Raw genomic sequence first — 13161 nt, forward strand, 5'->3', positions numbered from 1 at the left:
CCTCGTTAGTGTTGCGTACAGGTGGAGCAAGGAAGCACTCATAAGGAGATCCTACTAACACAGGAGTCTTAAGCTGTAGATGTGATTGTGAGGAGGGTGCAGGAGTTTAGGATGGACAGAAGGTGGCGCTGATGGATAAGCTAACGCACTCTCACACATCACTGCAGTGCTGGAATGGAACAAAAGGCCCATTGCTGAACTAATCCAACCGCACAGTGAGTCACTCTGTAATACAGTCAGTATTACAAGATAATCCATGTTGACGCTTCTGCTGTAACCTGAGTTAGTCTTTCATGTCTGAGCAAGAGCTCATTCAGATAAAGCCACACAGAACCACGAACACTCAAACAACCACTGGCATGCTTTAATGGTTCTTCGCATGGTGAAATGGTTCTTCAGATTAGTGGAGAATGTGCTGTATATGGTTCTATACAGCACCATAAAGGATTCTACTGTGATCATGTCAAGCTTGCAACAAAAGGCTCCTTACAGAACCACTGTCTGAAATATTGACTTCACTTGGTTTTTGTAGTTGATTCAGTTCTATTCTGAATATTCTGAGTAAACATTTGTATTATTTTGAAATTACAAAATTGTTTTACACACACACACGCACACACACGCGCGCACACACACACACACACACACGCACACACACGCACACACAAACACACACACATACACACACACATACACACACACACACACACACGCGTGCGCGCACACACACGCACACACACACACACATATATATATATATATATATATATAGTCAAAAAGTTGTCAGATTGTTTTCTTGTTATATCTATCTATCTATCTATCTATCAATCTATATATATATATATATATGCAATGATTTATGTAGTTTTCAATATTATGAGATTTCTGTGAACAAGGACAAGGAATGATGTGATAATAAAATGATAAATGAATATACTGTAATTGTTTGATCATAATATTTATATATTATAATATTATAATATTTATATATAATATTTTAGTTTTTTTGTAGTTTTAGTTGTATTTTGAATATTTTGAGTAAACCTTTTTTACTATTGTGAAAATACAAATGTGTTTTGTATTTTGAATAAAAAATTATAAATATTGTTATCTATCTATCTATCTATCTATCTATATATATATATATATATATATATATATATATTCATCCCTTTTAAATATATATATTTTTATATTTGTCTATGCACATTACGTTTTTTGTCACGTTATCTGCTCTGATAGGTAAAATATGACCAATTCTGGATATTCATTTTATAATTCTATTGTAACTGAACTCTCAGTGTTTACAGCTTTCTCAGTCTTAGAATCTTCTACAGCTCTGTTCATCATTCTGGATGCAGATATTTAACATTCCTTCATTTATTTACAGCTTTCTGGTGCCCACCTAACGTACGTGCTCCTGTTTATCATTTATACACTGAACATAAACCCACACTGCTTCATACTGCACTCCCTGCTATACAGAACAGGCATTCAGAACTTCAGCCTGACTAACGGTCAATACAATCACAGAGAACTCGACACTCACAAACGTTTACAGTCTTAACTCACAGTGTTCATATTTAATTCGTCCATCATTCATACAGAGCATCGCTTTCATTTCAGCCACACTGTTTGTGTTGTGCTGTGTGTTTGTTTGTTTTGCCTCACTGAAACACGATATCCTATTATGTCTACATCATATTGTTTTATGTAAGTTTTGAAGATTTATGTAAATGAACTGAACTGAGATTTCGTCCAAGCTGAACTGCGTCTTAGTCAACAACAACATCCCAGCGGTCAATAATACAGTCGTATGCAAAAGTCTGAACACCTCCAGTCAAAGTATGTTCTGGTGATTTTCTGAGTGTAAATAAATGAACACATCCTCTACTGTGAACACACTACTGCACAGTTTAATGCACAGTTACGCTTTATTTAGCTGAATTTAATGAATAAAACATAAAATCTGCCCTGTACAAAGACACATTTCATGGTTTTTTCCCCAAAAAACAAACACAAAATGTTTCTAAAAGCAAATGTCTTATATAAGTGTGTTCTGGGTGGAGGACGTGTTCGCTTACTTACGCTCAGAAAATCAATCATCAATCAATCAATCAATCAATAAATCAAGAAAACACATAACAAAACATACGGCTGTAATTAAAACAGAAAACATTTAGTCATCTGTATTCAAGGGCTACTAGTTCTAATGTTTACATCTTACATTCACTCTTAAAAAGTGTTTCTTCAGGGGTTCTTTAGTAGATGGTGGTTCTAAATAGAGCCAGGTTCTTTGTCTGGTGAAATGGTTCTTCAGATTGATGGAGAATGTCTTGTAGATGGTTCTATATGGAGCCTTTTTGAAAATGTTTCCATACAGCACCAGAAAATGTTCTGCTATTGTTACAAGCTTGACACTGAGTTCGTTTGACAATGGAAGAACCCTTATTGGTGCTCCCTAGAACCTTATACAACATATTCTCCATCAATCTGAAGAACCATTTCACCATGCAAAGCATTATTTACGCATGTAAATGGTTCTTTGAGTGTTCACGGTTCTATATAGAACCACTGTCTTTACTAAAGAACCCTTGAAGAACCATCCTTTTTTAAGAGTGTTGGAATGCCCCAATTACTGTGGTTTAGGAATAATAATAATAATAATAATAATAATAATAATAATAACAATAAGTATCATTATATTTATTATTATTACACAAAATACATTTAATTTTTAAAGTATTTTTAATTATATAAAATATTACTAGAATATCGATCAATTAGTGTATTAATAATAATTATTTGTAATAATTATTAATAATATTTATTTCATCCAATTGGTATATATGAATATCACTTAAAACTGTTCACAAAACAAGCATAAATAAAAGAGTGAGATCTGAAGGTTCTGTCTACTGTATTTATTTATGTAATAACTGCATCTTACTTATTTATTCAATTATTTGTTTGTTAATTAAATTCTACATTTTTAAATTAAATTCTACATTTATTTTCCTTTTTTTATTGATTAACAAAATCCTGGTGGTGTTTCACAAAGCAGGGCTTCTCTGTAGGCTGGATAACTGAAGCCCAAAGTTTATCAGGCTGACTGAGGAATCCTGCTTTGTTAAAAGTCCCCCATGATTTTCTATCCATCTGTCTATCTATTCATTCATTCACGCTCAACCACACTTTTTATTTGTTTATTTTTATTCATTTCATTATTTTATAACTATTTCAATGATATGCAGCTCGTAAGCATCGCTGCTCCTCCCACATCAGAGCCACACAGCGCGCGGCGAATATGACGTTTCCTCCGTTCACGCTGCGAAATACCGGAGGGTCTTTGATGGAGGCGGTCCGAACCAATCGGATCGCTCGGGGTCGCTGATTCCGCCAATCGGCGCTCAGAGGAGGCGGGGCCTGTGGGCTTTTTGTGTCTGGGTGCTCTGATTGAATCCTCACAGACTCTGAGCTGAACGGCCGGAGTAACGGAGCCGGAGAGGAGCTCCTGCTTTCATCTCCTGCTTTCCAGCTCTTCTGTTTTTTGTCCGTCTTTTTTCGACGGGAGGGATTTTTGGAGCCGGCTGGTCGTTTCAGCGCGGACGGTGTTGTGTTTTGCTCTCGGCCGTCGCCGCGGTGATGCTGTGAACTGTGGCGCGCTGAGCGGTGAGCTCTCCTTCTCAGCCAGGCTTTATGAGCAGCACTACACGCAGCCTAAATCCTGCTGGTGGGAGCTTTTGAGGACTGTAGTGCAGTTTTTTTGCCTTGCCTGGGCTGTTTTTGGAAGGGTCTTTTTTGTGGGGGGCTCCCTCTCACCCTGAAGGCCAGGCCTGAGTAGTGGATGGATCTGTTAGGATGCTGTGACAACCCCTTGCTCTGGTCCTGCTAGTGCTGTTGGAGCTAACAGGGCTTAGTGCTGTTGGAGCATCATCTGAACGCTGCTGGCTAAATGAAAAGCAAGCCGTACCAGCTTAAGTTCACACCGCCTTGGGAGAAGGATGTGGGTTTTGGGAGGAGACACCGAATATTCGCACGAAAGCCCACCAAGATAATCGCCAACCCCGGTATCGTGATGAAGGTGCTACGTCGCAAGAAGATCTTCGTCTTCCTCGCCTACTTTCTGCTTTTCGCTCTGACCATGCTGAACCTGGCCAACTACAGGTGGACCAAAGAGCCGCAGCAGTGCAACCACCAAGCGCAGAGTCCCAGGGTCCAAAGCAGACCGGACATCCAGTTCCTCTTCAAGGAGCCACCACCGAGGACCAGGCAGCTCGTATACGTGCTGACCACCTGGCGGTCCGGGTCGTCCTTTTTCGGCGAGCTGTTCAACCAAAACCCGGACGTGTTCTTCTTGTACGAGCCCATGTGGCACATTTGGCAAAAGCTCTACCCTGGAGATGCCATTTCTCTCCAAGGGGCGGCCAGAGACATGCTCAACGCCCTCTACAGGTGTGATTTCTCCGTCTTCCGGCTGTACACCAACCCCCCGGGCAAAAATGTCAGCACCCTAGGTATCTTTGGTTCCACCTATAACAAAGTCATCTGCTCCCAGCCTTTCTGCTCGTCCTACAGAAAAGACGTGGTGGGTATGGTGGATGAAAACGTTTGCAGGAAGTGCCCCTCTCAAAAAATCCACCTTCTAGAGCAGGAGTGCCTAAAATATAACACTGTCGTGATCAAGGGAGTGCGCATTTTTGACATGAACGTCCTGGCTCCCTTAATGGAAGACCCCGCTCTCAATCTGAAAGTCATCCACTTGGTCCGGGACCCCCGAGCCGTGGCCAACTCTAGAATCAATTCCAAACACGGCCTGATTCGGGAGAACATGCAAGTGGTGCGCAGCCGGGACCCTAAGACTCGCCATGTGCCGCACGTGGACCAAAAAACGAACAAAAAAGAAGGTTCGGACTACCAAGCCGTCAGCGCCTTGGAGGTGATTTGTGAGTACATGTCCCAAACTTTGAAAACTGCCCTCAATCCCCCGAGCTGGCTCAAGGGGAAGTACATGACGGTGCGGTACGAGGACTTGGTGGAAAAGCCGATCAAGACCTTGCGGAACGTTTACAGCTTCATTAACCTGACGGCCACTCGTGACATGGAGTCCTTTGCCATGAACATGACCAGTGGCAACAGCTCCTCCTACGATCCCTTCATGGTTTCGTCCAGGAACGCCACCAAGGCTGCTTACGGGTGGAGGACCGTGCTTTCCTACCAGCAGATCCGACAGGTGGAGGAATACTGTGGTCAAGCCATGTCCCTGCTTGGGTACTTGCGTGTTCGCACGTCATCAGAGGCCAAAGACCTGAAAAAGTCTTTAATGACGATACCCAGGGTTTAAAACTCCTGTCGCCGCCCAAGACCATGGTTTGCTTTGGTGTTGAGTCTGGTACTCTTTCTGAAGGTGTTCAGTGCGTCCGACATGTTGACTGTGCGTTTGCACTGTACTTTCATGTCGAAAGACTGCTGCCGCTGCAGCTTGCTTGACCAAAAAAGACTGGAAAGCATAACCTATGTACAGTGTCTCATTTACCTTTTAATATATGCCAAGATATTACAGAGGTATTCCACTGATTTTTCTGCATAATTCAGTAACTGAGATGCAAACAGTCATTCAGAGTGATTTGATGTGAAATGATTCATTTAGAGAAAACTTACTGACTCAAGCCAAGAATTATAATGTCTACAACGCAAATATAGCCGTTAAATTTAATACCCAAAACAACCAGTGAGCCTAAATGTTCTTATACGTAAAGTTAATGGTGGTAAAAATGATGGTAAATGGAATGGTAAATGCCGCACTGTGCCATGCCTGTACCTTTCAGCCATGAATGTATTAAAGAATTCCGTTTTAAACCAAAACATTATCCCAAAATTATCGTAAAACAACGTCTAAAGCAACAGGCAGCGTATTTGTGACCATTTCATATAGTATCTTTCTGTGAGGGAGCTTTTAGAGGTGGACGTCTGGTTCCTATCACCGCCACTGTGAACAATTCTGACTCGATAAAGCATTTCACACCGAACCACTCTGAGTAACTCTGTTTACATCAGTGGAATTCCCCTTTAACCCAGATCGTACGCTTTTCGTGTACTGAGTACAGTGTTGATTATCATTGTAATGTGACAAGAGGGAGGTTAATTTAAGCAGATCAGTAATTCCTCACTAATTTCCATTAGTTTTTCTTTAACTGCTTTGCTTTGAATAGGAAAGCTATGAATTGTATCCAGAGGATGTCAGTCTTTTCAGCCTTAATCTGGAGTTATTTTAGGTGCAGAAATGCGCACAGATGGTCTGTTTGAAGTGTAACTACCTGAAATACCTGACATCTAACTTCTCTCCTTCTGATCTGACTCATCAGTAACACACGAAGCATTGTCTGAAAGGTTTCTGTACAAACATGTCTTGTATTCGTGGTTTAGGGATCTTATTTCCATTAATGTAAAGTGACTTCATGTTATGGTTTTCTTGTTGATAAAGTGCCTTTGTGGGTTAAAAACCTCTATTAACTCTATTGATCAACTGTATTAATATTTTCACACAAAGTGATGTTTTCTGTACAAGTTTTGGGGAATTCTGCTGAAAGTATAATTAACCATGTAGAGTTAAACACATCACCTGAAGGGTTAATCCCTTTCAGGAAAAGCTGCATTCCTGTAATAGTGTACCGTGTCATATTGACATTAGGCCTGTCACGATCATGACGTTACAGCTGACGGTAAATTTTCCTTTAAATAATTGCGATTAACTATTTAACTATCTCTTTTTACATTGCATGCATATAGGTGGTGAGCGATATGGCAAAAATATAATACTGCGATATTTAAAGAATTTTTCATGTCACGATATTTATTTTTTTCAGAAATCTGATCAGCTGGAACAGAGAAGAAAGAACCAGTAATGCAACATTTAAAAAAAAATACTATCAAAAATGCAATATTTGTCACACTGTGTTGCACTAAATCCAGTTAAACTGGACTAATTTTGCTCTCTTTATAATAAAACATGCAGTTGGTCGATGTTCTAAAGGTACTGACAGTAACCATGATATGTTCAGAAAAGCATATTGTATTTTAATGTGACATAATTTATCACGATAACAATATGTATATTGTCATATTGCTCAGCCCTAATGCAAATATTAACGTCCAAGCCAAAAGTGACCAAACTGGCCGATTAGCTATCTGCTTTGTAGCTGTCAATACTTAATAGCTCAATAGCTTAATAGCTTAAAGCTGAATTGCTGAGTTGGGGATGTTTTAGTCACGTTTCAACTGAAAATGAATGCACAATAGACCCTTAATCACCTCCCGCTGTCTAGTCCGTTGAAGTAGTTCTTGTTTTTGAGGCAGCAGACATAAAGGAATGGACGGCCTTTTGGGGTTAGACACTAGAGCGAATGCCATGTGTTCTCTCATACCACCTGAGAAGCCGGAAAACTTGGACGGCTGCATCAGACAAGGCTGTGTTGATGTTGCCTTGTGTGCGAAACATGCCGACCAGCTGGTGCTGAGGCATGAATAACTAATATTTTCCAAATTCCTGTAGTGTCTGACAGTCAATCACAAGACAAATTCTCGAAGCTGAAGTTGGCTTCTTGTTTGAATTTCCAGTTCCATGTTAAATGGTGCAGCAGCTGCATTCAGGCACATGTACAGGGGTCAGAATGTACACTGCTTCATTTAAGGTGGAACTGGAAATTTGAATTGCAAATAAAGGTGCAAAAAGCTGCTGAAGTTCAGTCTTGTAGAAATGAAGATGTGAATTCTTGGTCCTGGTTTTTGCCAGAATTTTGAAAGATACGCTGACTTGGGTTGATCTATATATTGTTGAGTTTTGTTTTTACTATTTTGCACTATAAAAGTATTTCAGATTCTTTAAAAGTGACCACTGTTAACCTGCACGAATGGTTTTGTTTAGGAGAAATAAACACTGTTCTGTTTATATGGCAAACATGAAGTAAATAACCGTGGAAAATAATTGCTAATTAGACTGTGTGATAATTGTGACAGGCCTAATTGATGTACAGCCACATGTGATTCTGCTCTTTCATCTCTTAAAGGTGGGATATTCTTTCTGTTTATGTTTATTTGTGTACTTGCATACACAGTGAAGATTCAGGACAGTGGACAATGTAATGGTTTGAAGTAGGGGTGATCATTGTGGTCATACATTATCATGATGAATTATGTTGCAATACTCTTATGTCATGGGTATCAGCAACACTTACCGGTTAGAAAAACGAATAATAGATAGATTTAGATCAGTTATAGAGAACCTGAAACCAACAACAACCACCAGTGTATAGTAACAGCATAGTAACAAGTAGCTGATTGGATATCAGCCCATTTTACATCATCTTAATTTATTTTTACCAGCTGTTTGTTGTTATGTTGTTTCACCAACTGTTACCAATCACTCCCATGTTTCTTCCTAAATTATTTTTGCAAACGTTTCATTAAAAACAAAAAAGACATTGTACTAAGTGTGGTTTTTCTCAGCTGTAAATGTGGCACTGCTGTTTTTTCTGGTGCACTGTGTCCATTCTAACTCAAACTAAATCTCATATATACTGTATTGTGTGGCAGTACAGTTTCTGAGCTGAGAGCTCTCAGAAGCCCACAGTTCTCCATTCCAAAGCAACTGCTTTGTCGCCTTTTGGGCCGTAGTGTCAGATATCTGAGCATAGTAACCCACAAAAGTAAGGAGAGTGGTGGACGTCCTTGGGGACCGTCTGGGCTCGGAGGCTCTTAGAATTCGCCAAAGTGGTGAAGTGTGTCGGAGAGCTTCTCGGGGGCTGCACAAATAAGTGCGAGGGAGGGGCCGGCAGGAGAAGAGAAGCATCTCAGACAGAAATAAGAGCAGCAGCAAAGTGGCAGGGAGCGAGGATGAGTAGTAGTGTCAATACATCCGATCCAGATGTCTAGTTTTAAGAATCCATCCGTATCAGAACCAAGTTTTACTTCTAGCAGTATTTTTACTGTTATGGAATCTGTATTTCATGCTGCAAAAGTGGGAAAAATAATGCATATAGAATGCAAAAAATGTTTTGTTGATTGGTGAAGTTTTATATATTGTTTTATATAAAAAAAATATTCCAGTAAAAACAAACGAGAAAACATAAAGAAATGAGTTTTTTGTTGGTTTTTAAAAACAGTGACAGAGGGAACCTCCTGTTTATTGGAAACGTGTTCTAGATCTTTGGTGCATTAAAAAAAACAGAACGCTGCCTGCCCACTTTTAATACACCATAAAAATCATTTGGAGGTCTTCTTCGGGTTGATGTACCCGCCCACTCGTTCTTAAAAGCATGTCAGAATAAAGGCCTTTTTTGTCAGTCGTGCTGTGACATGAGAAAATCAGAATCTATGGACTGTTTTTCCCTGAAATGAAGACTTTTAAAGTTGCCTTATTTGGCAACATGGTATGATTTGAAATAATTTTAAATATAAAATGATTTGAAATTATTTCATTTAGAATTTAGAATCTGCATATATGGTTAGACGGTCTCACCACCTGACAGTTTTACAATTTGAGAGGTATAAATGCCTAAAATGTCATTTATTTTGATGGACTGAAAATGTATTCAGATAAAGGAGGTACTGCAGAATAATGTGAGATATGATACATATTTATTAGATTATTTAATAGGAAAATAATGGACACAGCAATGCACATCATATCACTGACCACGATACAAGTATATGCATGCTAAGTCAAATGACTAAAAGAATGAATCGAACTGTTTTTATCTTATTTGCTCAGATTTGAAAAGCATGGCATTGTCTTATAGCTACATGAGTGGACAAAATAAGCTTCATAAGAATGTATTTCTTACTTTGTTATTCCAGAACTATTTTCATTGTTTAATTGCATGAATGTGACATGAAAATCATATGATTTCAATACCAGTTTTCATCACTGACGTCCAGTGAGAGCAGCAGCAGCTGCACGTTCCAACCAATGAGTGTGTATTTAGCATCTCGCTCTTGTTCATACAGCTCGTGGATTGTTACAGTGGAGGCTCTCGAGGGGAACTGAAGCTCCGCCAAATCGCTGCTGAAAGCATCAATGAACGGACCAATAAAAATGGATCAAAATTACTTTGAATAAAATGTTTTTGCATTAATGTTGCATATGTCCATACAGTTATTTAAGGTTTTCAGATATGAGGTTGTGTAACAACAGCAACAATATTTCAGAAAATAAATGATATTTTCCGAAATAAAAGAAACAGATTTGTAACCATACACTCTTAAAAAAAGATGGGTCTTCAAGGGTTCTTTAGTAAAGAACCATGAACGCTCAAAGAACCCTTTGCATGTTTAAAGGTTTCTTTTGCATCATTAAATGTTCAGATTGATGGTGAATGTGTTGTATATGGTTCTATGTAGCACCCAAAGGGTTCTTCTATTGTTACATGCTTGACATCATAACCATAGAAGAATCCTTTTGGGTGCCATATAGAACCCTTTTCAAAGAGGTTCTATACAGAACTATCTACAGCACATTCTGAAGAACTTTTTCCTGACGCAAAGAACCCTTCATGGTTGTTCATAGAACCATTTTGAAAAGGCACCCAAAAGGGTTCTCCTGTTGGTATGTTGTCAAGCATGTAACAATAGAAGAACCCTTTTGGGTGCTATATAGAACCATTTTCAAAAAGGCTTCTATTGTTACAAAATCAAGCATGTAGGTTCTATATAGAATCATTTATAGCATATTCTGAGGAACACTTTCCTGATGCAGAGAACCCTTTAGTCATGCAAAGGGTTCTTTGAGTGTCCATGGTTCCATACAAAACCATTTTAAAAAAGGGTTCTACATGGCACCCGAAAGGGTTCTCCTGTTGGTATGTCGTCAAGCATGTTACAATAGAGGAACCCTTTTGGGTGCTATATAGAACCATTTTCAAAAAGGCTTCTATTGCGATGTCAAGCATGTAGGTTATATATAGAACCATTTAGTACATTCTGAAGAATCATTTCCTGACGCAAAGAACTGTTTAATCATGCAAATGATTCTTGGAGTGTTCATGTTTTTTTTTATAGAACCCGTTTCTTTTCTAAAGAACCCTTGAAGACCCATCTTTAAGAGAGTACTGTGCTGTACTTTTCATGCAAATTGTTGTGCCAACAGTGAAAAACCTTGTATTGATTTAGAAAGGAATGCAAAATAGAAGCAAATCCAGCAGCAGCCTCAGACTTTTGGACTCCGCTGCACTTGTAGCAACACACGTAAAAAAAAAGATGGTTCTTAAAGGGTTCTTTAGTAAAGAAAATGGGTCTGTATAGAACTATGACCACTCAAATAGCCCACTGCATGATTAAAGAGTTCTTTGCATCATAAAATGGTTCTTCAGATTGATGGAGAATGTGTTTATATGGCATTGTAACAATAGCAGAACGCTTTTCGGTGCTGTGTAGAACCAATTTCAAAAGAAAACATTTAAAAGACGCTATTGGAATCAGGATATTAGCCCTGGTACTGGACTGAAAAGAAAATCAGTGGTCTCCTTTATGTCTGGCAGTGAAGCTTAAGAAGCCCTGAGGGGGCAGTGTGGGAGTTGAGGGACCTTGCCTGGACACCTGATGGCTCTCAGGCTGAAGAGCTGGCATCTGCACTGGCTTCTGGCCATCTCCTCTCCCTCCCTCCCCCCCTTCTCCTCTGTTATAAATCAGCTGAGTGGGCCGGAGGCTCTGTCCGCTGCTCAGTGCTGCCCGTGGCTGAGCTTAAAAGGCCAGTCAAGCATCTTGGCAGTAACCCAAAAGTCAGATGGACTCTGACTTTCTTATCTTCAGTGCTCAGCTTCAGTCTATCAAACAGGGCTTTTACACCAGGCTGTGCAGTGCTGAACGGTACAGTCCCAAAAAAGATGGTTCTTCAGGGGTTCTTTGGTAAAGACAGTGATTCTACTTAGAAGCGTTTTATATTTAAATGGTTCTTTGCCTGGTGAAAAGGGTCTTCAGATAGATGGAGAATGTGTTGTGTATGGTTCTGTATAGCACCAAAAAGGTTTCTTCTATTGGTACAAGCTTGACATAGAACCATTTTTGATGCTGTACAGAGCCATTTTCAAAAAGGTTCTATGTAGAACCATCTACAACACATTCTGCATCAGTCTGAAGAACACTTTCACCGTGCAAAGAACAATTTAAGCATGAAATGGTTCTACTTAGAACCATTTCACTTAGATCCATTTCTACTCAGAACCATTTCATGCTTAAATGGTTCTTTGCATGTTGAAATGGTTCTGTAGGTTGATGGAGAATGTGTTGTAGATGGTTCTATGTTAAGTTTGTAACAATAGAAGAACACCTTTTGGTGCTATGTAGAAACAACACATTCTCCATCTATCTGAAGAACCATTTCACCAGGCAAAGAACCAAGTTGAATCATTGTCTTAACAAAAGAACCCTTGAAGAACCAATTTTTTTTAGGACTTCGCACTTTAGTGCTTCTCTATCTGAAGAACCATTTCACCATGCATAGAACCATTTAAGCACGGAATGGATCTATACAGAACACATTGTTTTTACTAAGGAACCCTTGAATAACCATCTTTTTTTAAGTATGTATGGTTACAAATCCTTGATCCTGCTTTTATTTGTCATTTGTCAGTGAGCCGTACTGTTCCTGTGCTGAATTTGGTTAACGTTCTTGCTGGGGTACTGAGTGCTGAGCTAGAATGTATGGGTGGAGTTAGAAACGGTGCAAACCACTTATTGGTCAAGCGCAATTGTCATGCAGGGTCACCGGAGTAAAAAAATAAATTTGCTTCCTGGGGTGCTCCAGAGTGCCGCGACCGTCTAAGCGTTGGCTCTATCATCAGGAGATCGTGAGTTTGATCCCTGGTGATGTGTGGCCGGGTGTCCAAGAGAGCACAATTGGCCTCGCTCTCTCTGGGAGGGTACGATGGCCCCCACCTATCTCCATCACTCAGCGCAATTCTAGGCAGCACAGACGTCTGTTAGCTGAAGTAACAGAACCGGCGGTTAACGTTCTCCTCCGAGTGCGTTCAGCTGTCCAATGACATTGCGTTAGGGGCAGTTCGAAAAGATGCGGCGGCGCTTCGCAGGTCTCGGACGAAGCCTGTGCTAGCCTTCACGCTCCTACACTGTTAGAAATAAAGGTTCAGTGCAGGTACATGTTTCATT

General features: G+C 39.8%; 1 protein-coding gene across 1 annotated transcript; it reads left to right on the forward strand.

The window, feature by feature from the left end:
• Positions 1 to 3484: 3484 nt before the first annotated feature.
• On the forward strand, positions 3485 to 5844 carry chst2a (carbohydrate (N-acetylglucosamine-6-O) sulfotransferase 2a). Its single transcript, XM_036597713.1, has one exon. The coding sequence runs from the start codon at positions 3956 to 3958 to the stop codon at positions 5342 to 5344; it is 1389 nt and encodes a 462-aa protein (XP_036453606.1). The 5' UTR covers positions 3485 to 3955; the 3' UTR covers positions 5345 to 5844.
• The last annotated feature ends 7317 nt before the right edge of the window (positions 5845 to 13161 follow it).

Source organism: Colossoma macropomum, unplaced genomic scaffold (assembly GCF_904425465.1).
Source record: "Colossoma macropomum unplaced genomic scaffold, Colossoma_macropomum, whole genome shotgun sequence".
Taxonomy (NCBI): Eukaryota; Metazoa; Chordata; class Actinopteri; order Characiformes; family Serrasalmidae; genus Colossoma; species Colossoma macropomum.

What these genes read in the sequence shown, in the direction of transcription:
- chst2a (XM_036597713.1), top strand. Translation starts at nt 3,956, where the DNA reads ATGAAAAGCAAGCCGTACCAGCTTAAGTTCACACCGCCTTGGGAGAAG.